Source organism: Neopsephotus bourkii, unplaced genomic scaffold, assembly GCF_033783945.1.
Source record: "Neopsephotus bourkii isolate Nb327-2 ecotype Australia unplaced genomic scaffold, CSIRO-AGI_Nbou_v1 NB_38, whole genome shotgun sequence".
Taxonomy (NCBI): domain Eukaryota; kingdom Metazoa; phylum Chordata; class Aves; order Psittaciformes; family Psittacidae; genus Neopsephotus; species Neopsephotus bourkii.
In genome coordinates, this window is record NW_026900555.1 from 841843 (window position 1) to 865658 (window position 23816).

Sequence of the window (23816 nt, forward strand, 5' to 3'; positions counted from 1 at the left end):
ATAACTATATAATTTGCACGCTTGTGCAGCGTGAAATGCTCTGCAGCCAGAACAGCTGGCCAGACCTTGCTGGTTCCTGCACTGCCAAACCTTTTAGACTGCGAGTCACTGAAATCCTGGAGTCTGGAAAGTTTTGCTTGGTTCACGGCATGTCAGGTTTTTATGCTCTCCTTTTCAGCTCATCACTCTTCACTGGGTATGTTCTCTTGATTTGTGAACTGCTGGTCTCTAGGAATTTCAGTGCCACATGGTTATTTGTGGTTTGGCTTTCTCCATCTATCATTTTTTAGATATATAAATATGTATACCAATCTCCATCCCACTCCAGCTCCTGAGTCTGAGTTCATAGCCTCTCTCAGGGTTTTATCAGCGGTACCAGTTTCTGCTAGTCTACATTCCCATGCAAGCACAGAGACAGTCATTGAACCTTTCCAATGGCCCTGGAAAATGTCCACCTAAGGCAATTATGGTACCATCAACCTTGAGTCATAGGCAGGAACCTTACAGTCTTCCTTCCTAGTGTAGCTGCTATAAGGGGTAAAAGTTGACACTTTAATGGCAACCACTACTTATTTTACACAAATTAGGCTACTGAGCACATTAATACATGCAGTCAGTGAGTTAGCTACTTAACTGATCCATTTGGGGAAATGGGAAAGACTGCAGGGAATATGGACCAGTTTCTCCTGACATGTAAAGAGAAAAGGATGACACTTTCTGACACACCACAGACTCACAAATAGAAGAAAATGTCATAACTAATTACCTACAGGTATTTTCTTAGCAACAACAGAAACACCAAAGGGAAAAGTCCACAGTTCCCAAACAATGAACACAGAAACAGCACAAAACTTTTTTGCTACACACTGGTGAGGGATGAATGGTGTTCTTTGTTGATACACAGAAAATTTGACCTCTACTGGGGAAAAAGAAACCCAGAATCTTGTCCTCCTCCAGCCAATGAAGGTACTGCTTCTGCAGGAGAGTGATTGCACATATTTAGTGGCACCTCAACACAGCATTTCAGTAAACAACCAAATTGCTGTGCCATAGCAACAGGACTGTGGTCTACAACACCCCTTCTCCCTTTGTTATGGCTGCCAGTGAAGAGGAAGAGCTTGCCAGGCCACTGTGCTTTGCTTCCAGCTCAGTGGCTGGTAAAGAGGGTTTGTGGGGCTCTGTAGACTTCAGTAATTAGGTGTGTATTAAGAAGATGTTTTTAAAGAATTTTTAAGACAAGAAATCTAGGCCAAAATATCTTCCTCTGTTGCAGTTTAATTCAGCATCATCTGGTCAAAAATGAGATCTTTCTTATTCTTACAGAAAAAATGGAACTGACAAATTCATTACTTCATCAGGCTAATCTGGTAAATTAAGAGGTAATTCTGAAGAAATAACGAAAACTCTCTAGTGGCATATTAATTGTGACTTTCTTCTCAGCTATTAAGAAAGGAGGATTATGGATGTGGCCAAGAATAGAGAGAGAGATATTTTCAGAGTCAGTGGATTTATCTTTTCAGGCATCTAACAGAAAAGAATAAATTGATTACTTTCTATGTAGGTGATTTGAGAAGCTCTGGACCAGGAATATTTTTTTATTATTATTTTATTACATTGCATAATCAAACTTACTATTTTTCAAAGTTCAGTATCTGCTCAGACAAATACATGCTAATTCATGGTTTTGATAAAAAATCCAGCAACCTCTGAAAACAGGAAACTGACTCAGTGTTAAAAGTTAAACTTTATAATTATAATGTCATTCATTAAGTCTGCTACCCTTGTATATCAAGAGCTGGTATAAAAAGATAGCAATCTGGGAGATATCCTGGAACGTTATGGTATCGTAGATTTGACTATGTGACAATTGCATATAAAATAACAAGACTAAGCTCCATGTTACCTGAAAGGAAATGAATAGTGAATTACGAAGGTTTCCATTTAGGTGATTTATCTGCCTAGAGTGCAATATGTCTGTACTTCAGAATGAGCAGCTGGACATAATCTAGGTCTTAACCTTTCTCATCTGCCTGTTGCCCAAACAGGAGAATAATGATAAGATTTGGTTGGTTCTTTGATATAAAGCTGTTAATTGTTTTTACTTTTTTTTTTTGTTTGTTTGTTTGTTTTGTTTCTGAAGTCCCATGTCTCTAAAATAAGAGCAAAAATGTAACAGGAGTAAGTTTGAGTTTTGAAAAAGTTTCCTGCTTAAAAGAACAAAAGCAAAACCCAAATCCATCTGCTTACTGTGGAAGACTGTGACCATTTACTACTGACTTGCAAGCTGCCCACAGGGTCCCTGTTTACTGCCTAACACCTGGCATGTGCTCAAAACCAGCACAAAGGCAACAAACCAGCACTCCAATAGCTGCATTTTTCAGTCCTTTTGCAGGAGTGGCTATTTTATGATTATCATTGTTTCAAATATGTTTTCTAAAGAACATTTCACTGCTCTTCATTTAGCCAGACTGAAGGTATTTAAGGCATCACCAATTTTTACCTTGTCAGAAGCTATTCTTCTCTACATATTCACTATGTATTCTTCACTATGTGATGAGGGACTGAAGCAAGTTGCTGAGAGAGGCTGTGAATGTTCGATCTCTGGAAGCGTTCAGGTGTTCAAGGCTAGGTTGGATGGGGCTTTGAGCAATCTTTCTAGTGGAAGGTGTCCCTGTCCATGTCAGGGGATCGGAACTAGATGAGCTTTAAGTTCCCTTCTAACCCAAACCATTCTATGATTCTGTGGCTCTATAAGCTGTTACTGACAGCACAGTGCAGAGGAACCTCACAGATGCTGATGCTTTCTGGCAGAAAGCAGCTGTGCAAAGCCTGCTTGATGGTGTAGAGTTGGCTGGGGTTTAGTTTTCTACCTACACCACAATGACTGGAAAACACTGCTTAGCCGGCACAGCTCTGGGGCGGAGCAAAAAGCTACAACCAGGGCAGCATCTAGGTTTAAGGTTTACAGCAACTTCTTTTTCCTGTCTTGAAGGTTAAGTGACAACAAATAATAAAGCTATGTGTCATTTATCACCCTGGAGCAAATGACTGCAAGATAGAGTCTGTGTGTGTTTTCCATCATTGTCCTTTAGAAAGCATCAGAAAAACCTAAAGCATGTAGGCAGTCTGCAGGCAATACATGATTCCTCCTCTGCAAGTGTTCCCAGTTTTACTTATGTTTAAACATAAGTTACTGTGTTGCAATTTCCTCCAAGTCTTTCTTCTTTCATTATTGGGCTTTTTTCACATCACCACACTCAGATTATTCAAAACAAAAAATGCCTTGAAAGATCCAGATATAAAGAACAAAAGTTTAGAACGATATCCCAACAGACACAATACTTGCCCCTTACTTTTATTTACAATTTAAGCCACCACTGCTGTTGAAAGTCGTCCCATCTTCCCACTGACAGTCATTATTTTAATGCCTTTTTTCCTTACAGTCTGGTGTCTTAGAGCAACAAACAGAACTAGGTAGTTAATGCAGGGTAAAACTTTTGTATCTGCCTGGAGCAATTTCTCCTGTTTTACCACATGGATGTACAACACTTATACTGAACAAGAAAGGGGTAGTGCAGGAATGAGAAAGAAACAAGTGGCCTGGAGGGGCTGGTGGTGTGTGGAGGTTCTTCCAACAGAGAAGTCTTATTTGAAGACAGCAAATGTTCATGAAGGTTTATGCTTTTTACATATCACTAGCCTTCATTTTAGCATGCCAAACATTTTACAGTCAGTAAGATGTAGGATACTGTCTTTGGGAAGACAAAGTCCAAAAGGGAAAGTACCACATGGCTAAATCTCTATTGTCAGTTCGTAATCTCTGTGAACATAAAAAATCATCTTTGAGACAGACATCTTCTGACAGATTACTCAGACTCCTTATTTGTTAACTTTTACACTCCATCACACTTTCTGATAATGTATGAAGTATGAAATTAAAACTAAATCAATTGTCAGAACAAATGAAAAAGTACACTGTGCAATGCATTATTCTCTAGTCTTCTACTGTGTTTCTTCATTCACCTGCTAATTCCCAAAATCCAGCCATTTACAAAGAAACTTCCAGTCATTAGTGGGATTTAGCAGGCTTCCACTGTAAAACAATATTCACATTTCTCATGAGAATTGGTATGTATAGTGTTGAGCGGCACAAGATACAAAGGCTGTCAGTCCACAACTATATTTGATTTCCATATGCTTATCTAAACTCGCCTCCTGTGCCGGGAAATTAACACATGAAGTGCAGATTTTTTGAATATTTGCTTCTTTTTTTTATAATCATATTCATCAAGACTCGCTTTGGTGCAGAGGTTTATGTGGGAAAACTAGGATGTGGCTGCATGACTAATTTGTAAAGCCTGTGCCCAGTTTCTCAGGCGTGCAGCAGGATATAACTCCTTAGTGGCTTGCTTGTGATGACTGAATTGAAATATATTGTAATGCTCCTTTGCTCAAGAAACATGACCTTGTTAGAAGTTGAGACTAGAGTTGAAGTATGAAGTGATTTGTTCATTTCTACTCTTTTATTACCATTATAGAGCAAGTATTTTACATAAAATTAAGCAACAAATAGCTTATAAGTTAAGGTGATAACATCAGATCTCATTCCTGTTCCTTTACATTTATTAGTGTAAGTGGCAGGATTTGAAAAATGCCATTCTGCTTCCTTCTTTATTTTTTGCAGGAATATGTATCATCTAGAAATCATTTCATTAGTACCTTGAAAATTAAAGACTCATCCAAGCTATTCAAACCACACAGCAATTCCTAAGTTTCTTATTTTTCAAAAAGAAATGATTTTTTTTCTAAATTAAAATAATATAGAAACTTTTTTAAAGGCCAACATTTCCTTAAATAGCTTTTTAGCATGCATAAGAAAAGTGCTATTTAATTTCACACTCAACTAATCATTTAACAATTTTCTTTCAGGCAGAATATAAAAGGTTATTATTAATTCCTTAATAAAATAAAAAAAAAAGTTGTAGTTGATATGTCTTTACCCTTGGGCCAATTTGAGTAATTTTTTTCCCCTCAGATAAGACACCAAAGATCAGCACAAATAGCAAGTGATAAATTGACCTCTGGGAATTACACAGGAGTACTCCTCCTCCCTTTTTTTCAGATTAACTCTCTCTGGAAATGCCTCTTTGAAGGCATGAACTACTTCTGGTTTTAGCATCAGTCAGTCAATTTGATTCCTCCCACTCCTTAACTATCAATGACAAAAGCTGTCAAGATCTCATGTTACCCACCTTAAATTTTAACTCCCTATTACACTGCAGTAATTTCACCAAGACTACACGTAGTTAAGACTCATGATGAACGCCAAATTGTCAGAAGTTCATATCTTAAAGGCTAATTTGCCTTTTCCTATGTACTTGGATTTGCTGAAGAAAAAAATAATATCACTCGCTCTCCTTTGCAAGACACAGCACCAGGAATTCCCTTGGACATATGATCCATTGCATTTATACCTTACAAATAATCCTCTCTTGCAGTTTGTCAATTCCTCTTTTACCAGTTCCCAAACTCTCACCATATTATGCATCCCAGCTTCTATGCTGTGGGCATTCTGTTTGGAAAGAAAATAAAATTATAGGCGCTATTACTCATATAAGACCCTTTTGGTCTTATTAGCAGATTTTGAAGCATTCCAGGCACCTAATTAGATGTGTAGGCAAAAAATGTAATTACCTCTTAACAGCAATGGTGGTGGTGGTGGTGCTGATGATGGTAGTAGTAATAATAGCAGTAGCAGTAACAGTAATAGTAGGAATGTCAGCTCCTCTTGAGAGTAGCTCTAGACAAGTAAGCTAGGCTTCTTTCTCATAACTGCTTTTTTCTCCTGGCACTTAAAATTAGATGTGTATGCATAACTCATCACTAGCTTTAAGATGTTAGGAACACAGAAATACAAGGTATCTTCTGGGTTTCTGAGTCCAGAGTCTTCCTACAATAGGAAACATATATGAGGACGTATCAGAAACACCTAAACAAGACAGTTTCTCATCAATGGGTCAAGTTTCACCTGAAAATTAACTGGAGTTCCTTGGCTCCAACGGTACCATTGGAAAAAAACTTGAAATTATAGAATCATTGTGTTTGATCCTTTGTTCAGAAACCATCTTCCAAATGCCAGTCAACATCTTTTATGGCTCATCTTTACCTATATGCTTTTTTTCTAGCTCTGTCATTTAGAATAAAGTTATTTTCTCAACCTGACATTTACTCATGGCTTGACAGATGTGCAGCACTGCAGGAAGATTCCAAAAATATGGCATAACTGTGCCCAGTGTCCCTCCCCCCCTTTGGAAATGACTGAGCACTGTGGTTCATCGCTCAAGTCAATCACTAATAAGGATCAGGAAGACATCTCCACCACAGGTGGGTCATTCCATGAACTCTATTTCATGGATACCTTTTTTCCTTCCTTTCACCCTGCTGCAGAAAACTGCAGGTAAAAACAAAGCTTCAGTACAGCAACTCAATTCCGTTTGGCATGGACTGTTCAAGTATATATACAAACAATTATAAAATGCATAGACATCACTTTCTGAAAGCTGTTGTTTCCCAAAAGGACCCATTAAGATACAAGCATGCTGCAGAATTCCTATTAAAAACAATTAATTTGCAGTCATATTTTAAACACCTAATTTCCCCACTAGCCTGTGTATAACACTACTTCAAAAAGCTACACACGGTCTCATTTAGTGAATATATGAGGAAGAAGTCTGCATTATGTTTGCTATAAGAACTGGGATTTCAATTCCATCTGCCTCTGGGTGTGTTTGAGTTGTACATTAATTATGCCTGTTTGTAGCTGTAAATTTGCTCCAGATTAGTAGGTGATTGGCTCTGCACATGGACTGATTACACTGCATGCCTCCCTTGCACTTTTATAGTTTCAAATTATTCCATATTTATGATTTTTAAACTGCTTTTAATACCTGTCTTATTTGGTGTGAGCTTTCAAACTGTCTTATTCAGACAGTATTTTTCCCCTTAAGAGAAAACATGTTCCTTTAATTCTCTCTTGTGGACCCTTTTGGTTGGTGTAATGTCAGCTTTATCCATGGTGCTACCCTAAGATACAAGATGAAAATGCTTCTCTCCCAGTCTTACAGAGAAACTCATCATACTCACATTTAGCATTTGCTACAACGAATGACTTAAACTAGTGGATTTAGGAATTATATGAGCACTCAGCAGGGTGTATATACCTACTCGTTACCGTGCAGACTTTAAATGCTTGTCACGTCAAAATAAAACTTTCCCACATGTGGAACATTTTTGCTCTTGATCACTGAGTTTTCTCCCTGGTTTTTGAAACACCCAAAAGTTCTGAGCTGTCACCTTTGTAGTTAAGATCCGTGAGATATGCTTGAAAATGTAACACATCTGAAATGAACTGCATAAAAACTGCCTTTATGTCTGTGTGTGTCAATGTTTGTGTACACTTAGAAAATAAATGTCAAAGAGGTCAAGCTGATTTCCGTCATATTTTAGGAAAAGAATCATTCTGAGCTGAAAAATCGTATGCCAAGTTTCTGCCTGAAGCAAATTTCTACAATCAAATTAAAAACCTTTGAGACTAAGAGTTTACAATAGAAATACTAAGACATCCTTAACCATGGCAGCACTAGCAGCCACTGCATTAATATTAAGAAAGCTTTCCCTGACCACTATCTACACTAAATAAAAAAGATGCCATTTTCTAACACATACCCCAGGCCAGCAAATAACAATGATTTAATGTACTTGCCCTGTGGTAATATAGTGGCACTGCAAACCTCTGAGCCAATTTTTCCTTTCTTTTTGTTTTTTTTTTTTTTTCCTTTTCTGTTAAAATGTATGCCCCATAGGGAAAGGATTGCAATATAGATCTTATTTGTGAATATATCACTTTCATTTCAACGATTCTTGAAAGCCTTCCTGCTGCCACATGCTCCTGTATGTGAGCACCCAACTGAATAAAGACCCACCAGGCTTTTTCAGGAGTTTATTCACAGGTTTGGCTTTGCTTATTGTAGTATGCACCACATTTAAATTAGATGAGGGCTACTGTAAAGCAATAACATTGTCAATGACTGGAATCTCACTTTCCCCTCTAACAGTCTGAAGCAAATTAATGTATTGGTTGTTCATTAACAAGTAAACAGTTTCTGCTACAATGTCAAGGAAAAAGAATGTGTTCATTAATATGAACAATCTTCATCTACAAAGATGATTTACACAATGCATGTCATGAGATAGCTTTCCCCTAACTAGTACACTACCAAACTGAAAAGCTGATTCTTAGAACTTTCTTGAAATTACAATATTGTTTGCTTACCTATAAGAAAGACAGGCTCAGTCACCTATGCCACCATTGTAAGCTCTATAGTAAGTACTTAAAAAAAGAGAAATTTCTGGAGTCACTTGTGGAATTAATAAAATTGTTAACTACAGACTTACACTGCATCAATGATACATATTATTCCTGTGATAAGTTAAACTAAAAATAAGATTTGGTTATAGAAATTCCTTAAACAACAACACTTAAATTATTTCAAACTTGAAATTTTTCAAGAATTTTCTGAAAAAATCAGCAAACACTGGCTAAAAAAGCAAAGCAGTTTGGATACACCAATGTAATCAGCATGCCTAGTGCTTTTCGTTAACCCTCTGAGTAAAACCATAGTATTTTGGATTTCTGGATTTTTTTTTTTGTATATTAATGCTATGAAAATTATAACTTACAGAAATATTAATTTATATCTCATGACTTAAGGAATCATGATCTAAATATATTTTGGCTACAGCCGTCATGTAGTGAGCTATTCATCTATTCTCAAGTTTTAATTATCCACTGAAGAAGCCAGTCTCTAGCAACTATAAGGGAAGTTTAGATGATTGCCCTAGATTTGATGCTTAAATATTAGGTGGATGCATTTAGATACGACAATGCCCAGCTCGGTGCCATTTAATTAATCCTGTGCTATCACCTACCAGTACTACATTTTCACATCAAATTTTATTCACTGAATATAAGCTCACTAAAATATTGCACTTAGGTTGGAGTCCACATTATCCCCACTTACATTTAATTGAGAGGATTTAAGCTGGAAGGGATCCTGTTCTACACTTTTGCTAATACTAAGATCGGATTGTCAGGCATGTCCAGAGAGCGACTATTAGATGACCTGAATCACCCTTTGCAAGTGCTCCTCTCCATCTCCCTGGTGATAAGACAGTCCCTACCAGGACTGCCACTCATCTCAGCTAACTGCACAGGCATTGTGGGAGGAAGTTGGCCTTGTATATATAACAAGCATTAGGAAAAAAAAAATTGTTGTTACATTTAACAACAATACGATGCAATGATTCAAAAGGGAAATGAAGGAAGAAGTCAGGACTGATATATATTATAGTAAAATGACCACACTGTACTTGCTATGTGCTCTCTGCTCTCACAGATTATCACATTAGAAATAGTCTGTTATCTTTGATTTCTTGTTTTCACGGGTCTTTCAAATATTTTTAGGGCCACATTTTCTGTCTTCACTTACCCCCAGAAATTCAGAGGTTGGAAAAGAAAAAGGGCAGTCACTGCCAAACAAGCCTGAGCCATTATTTCCATGAAACCATATACATATACACATACATATGGCTATATTTAAAAATATATATGGATACATGAATATATTTAAAAACATCACTGAAAACTCTTTTAAAACAGTTTAAATATTCAGATGCCTTTCCTTAATGACTAAAAAAGAGGCTATCAGCAATTTAGAACCCACTTCTCACAGACCTAAAAAATAACAAGAAAAAATATATTTTTACAGTTAAGTTCATAAAACATGAACCAAAGATCAAAAACATGGAAGATGTTGGGGAAGAGTAAGGTTGTCAGGATCTAGGACTGTTTTTACATTCATTTTAAGTAGTACAAAATGGTGTAAGATGGAGACAAACATCTTATTTTAATGATAACTCTGTATTCCAAAGCAAAGCAAAGGTGATAGGAAAATCCCAGTATGTTTTTGAATAATATTTCGCATGCATAAAGTGAAGCATATTTTTATATTGAGTTTTTTGTCCTTACTTCCCTCTCTGATTAAGAAGAGTGAACATCGGCCTTTGCTTTAAAACTGCCAAATTTTCCCAACAGCCAAACAGCATGTGGTATTAACGGATACTTTTTTATTATCAAATATATTTCTTTTATTTACATGGCTGAGTTGTATCTGTCCTAAAAGGAAGGCTGTGATATACTGTGGAAAGGATAATGCTGGAAGAACATGTGTGTAATCCTGACCTAAATTGATGAAGGTAAGTTGCAAGGGAGGCTTTACCTTGGCTGACGGTTTGACACTATGGAAAAATAATCCCTGTCCTATCCAAATGTTATCAAACTACAACCAATAACATCACAGTGGCAGTGGCTGTGCCCTATCTACTAAAGGTCTTTGCTGTGACTAGATCTAGAGTCAGCTGGGCACAGATCTGCCACAGACAGCCCTCTCCCAGAATCTAAAATGTAAGAACGTTTGTATAGCAGTTCCTTTATCCTTTCACCTTTTGCCCCTGTGGAGTTCGCCAACAAGACAACTATTTGCTTTACTTGGGTTAATCGTTATGAATCAGGTTCCAGTAACAGAGGCTGTACACAGGCCTTCTGCCCATGGATGTATATTCAGAGACCAGAGCCTTTCAATGACTTAGGGTGAGATTTCTTCTACTAAACTCATAATCTGAAGTTTGGTGTCTGACATGAGCTTCCACCAGTAGTTTCTTCTACCATCAATGGAGAGCAATAGGTGAATCAAAGCATGAGTCCTGCCTAAAATGCATGCTCATGATAGGTGAGATGAATCAAATCTGGAAATGCTCATACCTCTGTACTATCAAGGATATCTGGAGATCTGGTTTCTACTAAATGTCTCATTTCTGTATTATTAACAGTGGGTGAATTTAAAAGCGTTCTATATGAAATGCTTGTATCACTTGTGTAAAGATTCACCAGATGAAATTCCTGTGTTTAAAAAATTCAGAGCTTTTTCTATATAAATATTCATGATGAGGCAATGAAAGATGCACTTTAAAGGGTGGAGAAACAAAAGAATTTCAGTGTTTCTTGAAATACAGTTCAAATGATACTTCCAGCTAGAAATGCAAAAGAGCATTACACTAGCTGCAACAAGCTACAGGTACACATGCGCTGCCACAGCTGCTCTTATAGACAGTTCCTTGAGGAAATACAGCTCAACGGAAGTGACTCTGTAGGCAACTGCCCTGTTCCTCCAAAATTTATTTATACTTCCTAGCAAGAAAAGTATGCTTATCTTTTTGGGCAGCATGTTTATATTTCTAGTGGTATAATTTGAAAGAAAAAGGGAGAAAGAAAGAGAAAAAGAGCAAGGAGAGAGAGACAGAGAGAGAGGCAAACGCATCTATGTGACTTGTAAAAAAACACTGTGAGAAAATTTTAACTTTAGAGCAGAAAAATTCCATTTTATATGAGTAATAAAAACAAGTATAAATTTCACAGTTTTTTCTTTTTATTTTAGAATTGGAGTTTGGAAGTTGCCTTTTTCATTCAAGTGAAATTCTGAGTAATTTTATATTTCTTTCTTTTAAATTATCACATTTGAAGCAAAAGTCTACAAAGTGTAATATTTCTGTGAAAGCCAACTTTAGGATAATGGTTAAATAAAATGCTATAATGCTGTGTTGAGATTTTAACAAACCAGAAATGTGTATACTCTATGTTAATGTGCATTTTATTAAATATTACGAATATAACTGGTGATCATTTTTAGTTGGTCCATTCTAAGACGGAACTTTTGCTAATTCAGTTCAGGCTTTACATATATATGGAATTACTTGTATTTTCCCCAATTTAGAAGTACTTTAGCTATTTTAAGTGTTATTCAATGTAAATCTTTAAAAATTGCTCTCCCAGGATAACCAGGTCATGTTGAGAGGTTTCCTGTACATTTCTGAATCTGAGGCAAAGAAACCAGGAACTTCTCAGCTAGATCATTACATACCATTAAATGACAGAACGTGTCCTCAAGCCATTTCCCAAGACTCTGCATTGCCATTAGCAGCAAATGATATGGAAGCAACCTTTTGTGGCCATCATCATGTCATATTCTATAAACTATGAGTCCACTCTAAACTGAATTTCCCATTTAGCCTGCATAATATTCTCCAACAACAGTCACTGCCTGTGGAAGTATGATGCAGGTTTAGAAAGAGCTGCTACAGAATATACTGCTTTTTTAATTTTATTTTTATTTATAAAGCCTATATTTGTAACCCCTAAGCAATAGTGCGCTTGATTTGGCCAGGAACAGGGAAGGAACTCCAGGGTACTATGAAAGATAAGTGTGTATAAAAGCAAAAAACCCCAAAATAAAGCTCTAATGTGGGGTGTCAAGATTTAAGTTGTTTACTCAGAGGGTTAACATGGGCTAAAATTACATACTGCAGTTCCTAGCTTCACTGATGAAAACATTCACTGCTTCTATTTTTAAATAAAAAAGCAAAATAGCCTTAACCCTTTGAGGATCATATTAGCAGCAAGTTGCAATCTAAGGATAGAACAAGTATTTCAATCAATTAGGAAATTATTCTTACAAAGATTCTGTGAGCACCCTTTTGTGTTCCACCATCCCAGTGTTTACTGCTGGATAGATCAGCTGTAATCACTTCACACATTCTGAAGGATTTTCAGGTTCTCAAAGGGTTAAAGCCAAGACTTTTGAGTAAAAGTGTTTTATTAAAAGGGTGAGTTAGGTGAGCGAACAGTCTCGGATGAACTTGGTGAATAGTCTTCCGATTCGGAGTTGAGTTCAGGTGGAGCTTGCTGTTCCTTATAACGTCCCCTCACATCCTGGTTGCGTCTTCGTCGGAAAACCTGCCTCTCCTTATCAAGAGCGGTGGTCTGGCAGGGGCATAAAATAAGAATAAATGAAATTAGGCTGTGTGTGAAATGCAAAGCTAATGAAAACCATGAGTTTATGTGGCCTGCAAATACCAGGAATAATAAATGTTCAGATCAAATTAAACCTGTTCTGTCTCATTCAGGTCTGAAAGGCTGAGCCCACAACACAGCTAAATGCTTTAGAAAGTGCATTTCCCAAACCTTAAGTAGATACAGTACCATATATATGGATGCCATATGTTCTACCTCTGGATGTTATTAATTTCATCCATTAATAAATTCAAATTTCAAGCCAAATACCAAATGACCTCCCCCCCCAGCCTTCTCAACTATATATCTGTTTCTACAGGCAAAGCAGAGATGCTCGCTTGTTTTTGAATTGACCTAATGAAGGCTGATCCACGTTTACCCATAATCAAGTCAGTGCAATCAGCTAAGATGAACTGTAATGAAGTTGTCAGACAACAGAGAAAAACAAACACCAAAGGGAGCTAGCCCACCCAGCTCTCTGACACCTTCTCATGCTGCTCTATGGATGTTCTTAGGGAGAATGCTCAATTTTGACAGAAAGACCCATTTAGCCTGACCCCCTGTCTCCTCCTGTTGACCAAGGTCTGTCACATTAAATACTCCACTAATTTCATCTAGGTCTATGTAGAGTGTCTAGGAATGGGAAAGAAGGATGTTTTCTTCATGGGCTTTATTTTTTGCTCATTCTACAACTATTGAGAGTGCAAGTCTCGATAAGATGGTTGTAACTTCCAGCCACAACCCTTCTTCTGCTTTTCTGGAACATTTACATGGTGAAACTGCAACCCACATAAGGGCAGCCAAAGTCTGACTAATGATTTCAAGCATGGGACTGCTTTTCTTGAGTACTGCTTATTAGACTGCACTCCCTAAAATAATTGTAAAATTACAAGTTCAGCAGGATGGCCTTGATTCAGCAAGAGCACTCTGACACATAATTTTAACTGTCTTCTGGAGCAGGGCTGCCTTCTTAAAACACGGCTCCTGGTTGTTTTGGAAAAGCAAAACACAAAGAGGCTACTAAGATGACATACAAAATGCAAACAATTATGTGATCATGCTACTGAAGGCAAATACAACTTTGAGCACTGAATAGGTCTAACTGGTAAGGCTTCTAAAATTTATCCCTAGTATGAAAAGCTCCTTTTAAAAGAATGCAGCCAAAAGGTTATTCTGCTTCAAAGGGTTTATTGTGTTCTCTTGAGACATACATGACTGATTTCTCTAGAAAATTTACCAGTTATAGTGTGAGCCTCATAGGAGAGCAGAGATGTATTTATAGCCAGCATATTTTTGAGAACAAAATGAAAACTAAATCCATCACACTGGTTCAGAATAGCATTATAGCAATCCATGATCTAATATAATGCAATCAGCATTCAATAATGATGTAACAGAGACGGAAAGATGGACAAGAGTCCAGAGCTACTATAGCAAATGGATTTAGTTAGGCTAAATGGCTGTACTATTATTTTTGTGTCTAGAACCTATATAGCACTACTTTAAAGGGGTAAAATAATTAGCTTTGATAAGTTCTTCCCCATATTTTAAATAATAATTGCTACAAAATGCAACACTTCATCTGCTGAGAATTTCTGTTTACTGCTCATCTTTTGGTTAAGAGCTCTAATTAGTATTTTCAATGCTTTCTATGGTTCTTAGCCTTGAACCAATTCAGTTTTTGATTATTTTTAATGTGAAACAGAAAAATACCTAGATCTTTTACACATAGTGAATATACAGCACACAGTACGTAATTCTGTGTGAAAATTGAAAAGAATGGCATATATTACTACCCTATAAAATACAGATTTCCATTTAAAAGATGTTTTTGCTTACAGGAAATAAGCATTTATTTAAAGTTTAAACCACATCACATCATCTTGTGGTAACAGATACTCTCCTCTGAGAAAGTTAAACCATTTCTGGTTGAATAAATAAAAATACTTGTATTAAATTCAAAATTTATTTTTAAAACCTGCTACATGAGAATGGCAAATGTGTATGCAAAAACTGAAGGTATTTAAAATAAGTTACACAGACTGGAATATTTTGAATAAAAGATTCATTTTGAAATTTAGCCTAGGACATTGATTTTTTAAATGGACAGAATTCTAAAATAGGAAAAGTACTTAGATAATTAAGTATAAGGACACATTTTTAAAGGTATCTTTAAAATACAGACCCCAAGATACTAGTTTGCTAGTATTGCTGGGGAAGCTTTGGGGGCTTTTGTTTAAATGCATTTGTTTAGATAAATGTAAAGGCACTTCCTGACTTAAAAATGAAAAATGTTAAGAAAAAAAAATCCTGATGATCTCACCTGACCCAGCACCTTATTTCTGGCTTCCTAACACTTCAGATATTTAGAGATGATGAGTTTTGTTACATTTGTATCCAAAATCTCCACCAAATTTCATTTAGTTGGTCTTTGCAAAGACACGCTTGTAGACTCAGAGGCATTGCTGTGGTTACTCTCCTGGGCTGAGACATTCATAGTCTTTCTCACCCGAAGAGCTTATAGAATAAAAATGTATAAAGTTACCGAGAGCCAAAGAAGGAAGTATGTATCTAGAGAAAGCAAAAATACACAGGTTGTATTCTAACCTTTAGCATTTAACATGCCAGAACCTCAAAACAGGTCACCTCTGGCCACAGACAGAGCAATTACAGAACTTGCAAGACTTGGTTTATTCTACCCAGTTGATGATGTTTTACACTTCCAGTGTCTAATACACTGCTGGGTGGTACTGACAGTCTACTTCCGCACAAGTACCATTTTTCACTTAATGACGTCATGGTTACTTTTTACCTCTAAAGAATTTAAAAATATAATAGATTAATATTTTGGAATGCAGAGATGGTATTGATTGCATGTGTTCTGTACAAGCAACTGTCACCTACAGTACCCTCTTGTGCACATGGTATGTTCCAAAAATCAGCTTTTTCATTATTCTTACTGTTTTTGTAGCACAGGCCTCTTACACATATTGTCCTGGTTTAAGAGATGTATTATTTCATCTACTATTCAGCTGGGTGGTTCATCGGTGCATGAACCACTCCATTATGGATTTCTGTGGCACTTCAACTTGAAGCTACTCTTTCAATAAATAATAAGAGGATCTGAAGTGCACTTACGCTTCACAGGGCTGCAAATCCCAGATTTTCATTATCACATTTCAACATTTTTTCCCCCTGGCTCAAGGTGAGAGGGTGAGAACTTTGAGCACTGTATGATAGTAATGGCAACTAAAATCTAAGGATAGCATTCTCATTTAAGATATGCAGCTGTCCTCCTACAATCCATATGAGGAAATGCAGAGCTTCTTATCCAGCAGCAGATAAGTGGATTGCCTCTAATAGTTTGGTGCTGATGGGTCTGAAGCACTTCATTAAGCACTAATGTATTTTGTATCAAGATTTAGTAATCCGGACACCCAGTTCCAAATGGTTAACAAGCAATTTTTGGAAATGCATTTAATTTGAAGTAATGTAGCATTAGTTTAAAATCCTTGTTTCTGTCACCTCTATGCTAAGATGTAGTTAGCATTTTTGCAGGATTTTGACATAGGGAGTGTCTCTACCCTGATTCCTACCTCTTGATGCTGGAGGACTTCTGGGCCTTGCAAATTAGTTCTTTTTCCTTTGAAAATGTTGAACTCTGTGTTTATGAACAGACACTCAAAAACTACAACTGCTTTGATATATGTGTTGGATTTGCAGTGGGAAGCACCTTACTCTAGCTGTGGGGTGATATTTTCTGTCAGGTCATTAATTATTGTATTGAAGTAACTGCATTTTATGAATGTGAGAAGTGACTTTTTCTTTTCACTTGTCTTCATTTACTGCTGGCCACCAAATATAGATATATATTCATTTCATTAATAAAAGAACATTATTGTGCATTTTGCCTCTTAGCCCATCCATTATTCATACCAGCCAGGAGACTGAACTGGGGATGCAGCTGTTCACACATTAATCTCAGAAAACCGTCCCTTCAATTGCTTTCATTCTGCAGCAGCATATTTGCAATTCGCTTGTAATTTTTGTGCTGCTTTGTTTAGTGTGTGGAATTACGCAGGCATCTGTACTGAAACACGGATATTTTTCTTTCAGTGCATTCTCTTATATACATGTATGTGTACACACATATTTAAATGTTCACACGTATATAATTTTTTCTTATTTCCTTAAGCTTCTGGCTAGCGACCTCAATACCTTGAGACAGGCGTCAGCGGGTTTCCTTACTGTAAAAATGACCATTAAACAATGCTTGTGGCATGAGCCAGGCAGCCTTTTTAAAATTTTTCCATGGGTTTCTCAAGTTTTATATACATATATATGTATATATGCCTATATATATATGTGTGTGTATATGTATATATATATATATATATATGATTGATTCATGATTCAAGACACTTTTGGGAGAGTACTTCAAACTTAGCAATGCACCTCAGTCCAGGAGTGAAAGACACAGGTTAGGTTTGCCCCTCCAGCACAAGCTACAGCTAAGTCAAGTTACACGGTGATTTGGAGACGTGCAAATGACCACATCGAGGGGGCAAATTAATCGAGTGGATTTGAACTTAGACCTCCAAATACAAAAGGCCAGTGATTTAGCACACCATGTAACTTCTGGCACGAAACTTAGCTAAAATGAAAATAAAAAAGAAAGAAAACCAAATCAATTTGATGTAAGTTTTGTACTGTATTGGTGGGTGAATACAAAGACAGGTATTCTACACATATAACTGCTGAATTCCTATTGCTATACTTAAGTTTGTGTTTACTCTTTGACATCCCCCCTTTTTAGAGACACAATTCCTCAGCTGGTTTCAATCACACATGGAAGAGACTTAGTGCCAAGTTGTTTGCATGGGTGAATTTTATTTATAGTTTGTGAATCAGTTGTGGTTTTCTTAGTCATAGGGCAGGAGAAAGATTTTAAATGAGTTTAGATGTTTGCCTGTTTTTACCAATAATCAGTTTACAGAGGGTTGTAAGGTACTCAAAATAGCACTTTACAGATAGCAAGACTGATTCTCAACTTCCTTGTTCCATGTCAAGTCCCATGTAACTTTTGACTTGAAAATGACTTGTATCAACTGGGGAGAGGGGTAAGAAACTCGACAGATGCAAAGCAGTGGGAATTAGGAACTAAACATGGAGGATGGAACTATGGGGTTTTAAATGAGCTATTGAGATACATTTAAAACTGTGATAGTGAGAACTGTATTTTAAAAATCCAGTATTTTATTAATTGAGTATTGACTGGATTGATGGTTATGTTAAGCATCCAGCGTAACTCATCTCATTTCTATTGTCATTACATGAATAATAACATTAATGACTTTCCCATATATTTCCTGGGTTTTATTTTGATCTTTTACCTTTTATATAGTATCTGTAGATATATAGAAAATAACATATGCTAACATTGTATACCTATATATTAATATTACATATCCTAATATTTCCTGCTATATTAGATACAACCACTCTGGTGCTCCCTTGATGCTCAGAATCAGCCCAGAAAAAGCAGAAAATTCAGGCCATTCTGTCAGTAGCAGATTAAAATAATGTTAAGGTTTAGATATAAACCAGAAGGAGTAAGGAAGTTCACAGCTGAAGAAAATATTGGGAAGTTATGTAAAGGTTTGCCTTCAAAATGTGCTGCAATTAGGAGGTACAGGTAGAGCAGCTGAAGAAGGCTCTGGACACTGCAACACTCGGGACTAAAGGGAAGGCTTGAAATACTTTTAATATTCTGGCTTAGTTACAAGAAAGCCAAAAACTCTTAAAAGCCTCAGTTAAGTACATCTTAAAGAAAAGTTTCTTATAAGAAAGTAAATCTATCACTTATGATATTTCTGAAGGACAATGAAGGTGCTATTTTGACTGTGGTCACTTGCTAAATTTCACTAGAGAGAAATCATAAAAGATGAATGCATTTGCTTTAACCTTTTTACAAAGAGATCTAGCAGAGAATGGGCTTTGGAGAAAAAAAAATCACAAACACAATATCTCTGCTTAGAGGCAGGTGATCCCTGCTGTCTTTGACTTGTCACTAGTAATTTGGGGTGAATGAAGATGTGATTGCACCATCAGCTTTACCTACCTACACCAAGGCTGGCTTTCCTGGCTGTTAATAACAATGTTTCACCAACCTTGGGGCAGTACAGACTTCCAGTGTTTAACTGGGACCTCCAGGTCTCATCCCCTACTGACACTGACTTGGCCTTTCCAGCACTACTGATTGCAGGGCTGATAACCCAACAGCATCAGGTAGGTTAATTATAAAACATGTATCAGTCTGGGTTCAAAATTACTGATTTGACCCCTGTGTTTTTTCTGTTCCTCATATTCAAGGACCAATGTAAGATTTTCCAGGCATTATATCTCTTACCTGCTACAACAACTATCACTGTACATAACGTTTGTTTTACCTTAGTATCTAAAAAAAATCACTTTCACACACATTATCCTACTTAAAGGCAATAAATCAGGATGCAGAATAGGTGCATAGAAAATTAGGACTTTGAGGCCCTTTGAATAGGTAAATCTTTTAGGCAGTGAAAGGGAAAGTTTTTCAGGTTGATTGAAGGAGGAAACAGTGCCATTTAAAAAGATATTTTAGAAGACTGCTAGGGATGAAAACGATCAAAGGAGTGAAGAAGAAACAAACAGTTTAACACCAACAGACGGAGTGGACCTGGTTGTACTTGTGAATTCAGGTTAATTTTCATGGGCCTGTGATAAATTAACTGCTTTATAGACAGGAATTGATGAACCTTTTCATATGGGCTACTAAAAAGTAAACACTTGCTACACCAAAATGGTTTTATTTAAACTAAAATGTTGGTCACTCCAGCAGTTGCTTGTTCCTTTGAGATGAATAAGGACAGAACACAGGGCAGTGCTCGTTCAGAGGTATCCCCTGCTATAGTAATCCCTAATTAAGCATCTACACCTAGGAGCCCTGCTCTCCCAATCTGCCTTTCCACAGTAGGGGCTCTGTTTAGAAAGCACTAATTATAAACATTGTTGTTACTGCCCCCAGCTGGAAAACAGAGCAGTTTATGTATGAATAAGAGAGATTATCGCCCATCTGCTCCAGCCCATTATTCAGGGATGTGTCATTTTGTATGCTGATGGCAGCCATTACTAGTGCTTTAGTCAAATGGTCTTTTTTTTTTTTTTTTTTTTTATATATATAGCGTTTATTTATTTACCAAATTTCAGAATTAGACTCTCCCCCCCACCTTCTGAAAATGCATACGGTATTTCAGAATCTGGGCTATGCAGTTAAACTGAGTCAAGGCCAATCTGAGAGGAGATCCTTGCTTCTATCATAGGCTCCTTTTTCTGGTGGCCTGCTCCCCTGAAGCTGGGGTTTTAAAAGATTCAAACACAGTGTTATAACAAATGGAAAGACAGATTTCTTCCTTTTTTTTTTTTAATAAAAACAATAAAGCAGAGGAGGAGTGTATGCTGATGGTGGAGAGCAATTCAACTCTAGAAAGATAAATAAAGGTCATGTGAGCTTTCCCCCATTTTACAGAGGAGGCATTAAATTTGCAACTCTTTGACAAAGTCCTGCTTTACACAAAATCCCATTATTGTAAGCAGAAAGGAAAAATTGCTCTAACACTATCAAATCCACACTCAACTAAAGTTGGGCACTCAGAGCCCATTCCCCCCCTTCTCCAAACCAGAAAAGCACGAATATTGTGCTGCTGTCTCTCAGATCTATTACAGGGATGGAAGCTGGGAAGCATGATGCCAAGTGACAAGTTAGACAGAGCAAGTTTTGCTATTACCTTGGAGGCCACGGTAGGTTCATAGACACCAACGCAAGTGTGATACGCTAGAATTACAGGTCCTGATACACCCTCCAGCAGTCGGGGTGAAAGTGTTTCTCAATTCTTGCTAGCCAGTGTTCAGCTGATGGATGGGAACCACCTCTACTTTTTGCTTGAAAATTAGGATTTTTTAATTTTTTTTTTTAATTTCCCCAGAACATCCATATCAATATCTACTTAACCCTCAGTGTGTGCTCAGGGAACTGTTAGGTTTTATGGAAACCATGCTGTAGCCTGATCCATGCACTCAGTGAAGTGATCCAGGGTAGGGGGTTTTAATTTACTGGAAATACTCGCAGTGACCATCTCTGCAGTTTCACTAATGTGGTTAATTTGCTGAGTTTTTCCAAACACCTCACAGATGAATTTTTAAAGGCTCCAATTACTGCAGTGTTAGAAAATGCAGATTTTGCAAGAAACTTGTAAAAATCTCTCCAGCTATCAAAACGCGGGTTGTGAGTAACAAGAAGGAAAAAAGCCAGCAAATAACCACTTCATGGAAATTCCAGGGCTCTGGATTCATTGAGGTGTGTGGGCCTTGTGTGGGCCATCAGACCTGGATCCTTCCTTGCCCCCATGCTAGAATAAATCCCTCCCACCCAGAGTCCCATTTTGTCATACAGGTCAAGCCATCTAACAACAACCCTGGCACAGTTACACAATGAAGAAAAATATATTCAAAAGACTCATGCAATATTAAAAAAAATAATATCAAAATAAATAGGTATCAGAAGGGGTTTAAACAGAAAAGAGAAAGAACGCGTTGTTAGAAACACAAGCTTACCAGCACATACAATGCATTGTATTTCATTGAACTTGGGAGAGTTTCTACCACCCGTGTTATGTAAATGCATTGTTCGATCTAAGGTAAGGATTGTGTTCAGTGGGTTTAAAATGACAGTATATAGCTCCACTTGCATGGAAAAAGGAAAATATATGCTGAGAGCCTGTTGCTGCTCCCTGTGTTTCAAAACAGGAGCACAGGGGAAACAGATGCCTTAACAAGCAATAGGGAGGGGGAGAGTGCATACTTCAGCATATCTAGTACATTTTCTATATACACTGTCCTTTTAATTATAGAGGAAATTGATACTGAGCATGTGCGATGAGGAGAAAGCTGGCAATGTGGGTGTGAGGGATGGGTGAAGAAAGGGAATGAAGGGGTGTGGCATCTCAATCAAGATTAAAACGAAACTGATAAAGCAGCATATGGACCGGATAACAAATCAAAAAGCATGTTTATCCACTGAAGGAACTGGTTAATGGAGACTGCCAGCACGTTGCCATGGAAACACTGACTGTTGGTGCTGCACCATCTCATACCTTATCCAATACATTCCTGGTTGTTGGTAGTAGTCCAAAGACCCTGATCTCTTGATGGTAAACCCGTGGTCCAGCTGAGCAGAGAGAAATGGGGCAACTCAGTGGATCGACGTTAGGCTAAAGAATTCAGACTCCAGAGCAAGCTGTTCCTTATTTAGTGCATATTTACTGTTTTCACTTTCAGAAGGCACTTATCTAACATCCTAAAGCTATGTACTGGAGACGAAAAAGAAAGTAAAGAAATAAAATAAAAAGATGCTAACCCTGGATTCAGTTTTGCTAAATTAGAAGCCAATTTATTCAAGCTAAAATGCAGTTTGTGACATAGGTTACTTAATATGCATTATGCATTCATTTAAAAATCTGACAAAATATCTTGTTACCTCCAAAGACGGAAGTGCCCTTTTAAATTGCACAGACCAGTAATGGAAAATTATCTTTTGCAATTAAATTGAGAGGTTTAATGGGGGTTTTTTGTTGCTTTTTTTTTGTTGCTTTTTTTTTTTTTTTTTTTTTTAATGCAACAGGAGCAGGCAAGACAGACTACACAAGGCTTAAATTAGACTGCTTCATAATCATGGAATGTGTAAAGATGAAAAGAATCAGGTTTTGATACCCCATCAATCATGGTAATTCATTTCTAAAAATGTGTTAACCTTGGAGAGTAGAACTACTCAGAGCCATGAATAACATTGTTTATCATTTCAGCTTACACCTCATGCTCAAAAAGATAACAGTACAACACTATTTGGTTTAAAATTGCACCAATTAAAGTTAAAATGGAAATGAACTTAACATTGTGTCCAGGAAAGTGTGCTCCTGCTATTCCTTCAAGAATACAGATCTTTTAATTCATCATTAGCAGAATCATGTGCATAGGGACAAAGAAAATGTGCTGTTTTCTCTAACCCTTCTGTTCTGCACTAACAGACGGTGGAGAGATCATTTAGCCAAGCTAAATGAAATTTTAGGGGAAAATATCTTGAGGGAGACACTCTGCCTGCTTTAAAATTGTTGGTTGTGATGATTTTCATATTTTTCCCTATGAAGAGAAAAGGCCATTTTTTGCTTCAATAAGAGCGTGGCATATATTTCTAATACTGATGACAGCTTCTAATTCTAAATTCAGAAAAGACGTTCAACACATTTCCAGTTACCAAACACTTCAAGGGTAGCTAGGAGCTAACTCCAAATTTAATTTTTTCTTGATGACTCCCCTGCAAGTGTAGATTTTAATAATTTATTCCATTATGTTAAAATAATGACGCCTTCATCTTATTTAGAATTACTTAAAGGACGTTTCCTGTTTAAAACCACGAGAACCTCGTACCTCCAGTTAATTTTCTGTTGGCTTAAGTACTATTGCCATCTACTGGTTTCCTTGTATGTTGCACATAAAATACACAAAAGGGATGTTTTCTTGAAAAGCAGATCAAAAATATTGCCCTAAAATCGAATATTTAAAAAGTAATATAGAGAAAATAGGGAGAGTTGCTTCCTAACGAATTGAAACAATTTAGTCGGTGTGGAAATCCTACCATGAGAAAACTCACTGTGGACAAACAATACCAGGACAACATAGACAATAGATGGGAAGTGATAGACAAGGCATGTGTTCATCTTTAAGCCAAGCAAAACTCACAGACTAAGCTCGGCTCCTCTTC

At 37.0% G+C, this 23816-nt stretch overlaps 2 protein-coding genes across 6 annotated transcripts in view; both read right to left on the minus strand.

Moving 5' to 3' along the window:
- SPART (spartin) overlaps positions 1 to 23816 on the minus strand; it is a 467162-nt gene that overhangs the window by 117114 nt on the left and 326232 nt on the right. The gene's annotated exons all lie outside the window — the stretch shown is intronic.
- The window catches only part of DCLK1 (doublecortin like kinase 1), a 259045-nt gene continuing 243213 nt past the window's right edge, over positions 7985 to 23816 (minus strand). For 2 of the 3 annotated variants that reach the window (XM_061345413.1, XM_061345429.1), the window contains one exon: positions 7985 to 12934. In XM_061345413.1, the coding sequence (XP_061201397.1) occupies positions 12770 to 12934 (165 nt within the window). In that variant the 3' untranslated portion in view covers positions 7985 to 12769. Of the gene's footprint in view, positions 12935 to 22152; positions 22227 to 23816 lie in introns of all 3 variants that reach the window. The other variant, XM_061345420.1, reaches the window with a different exon arrangement.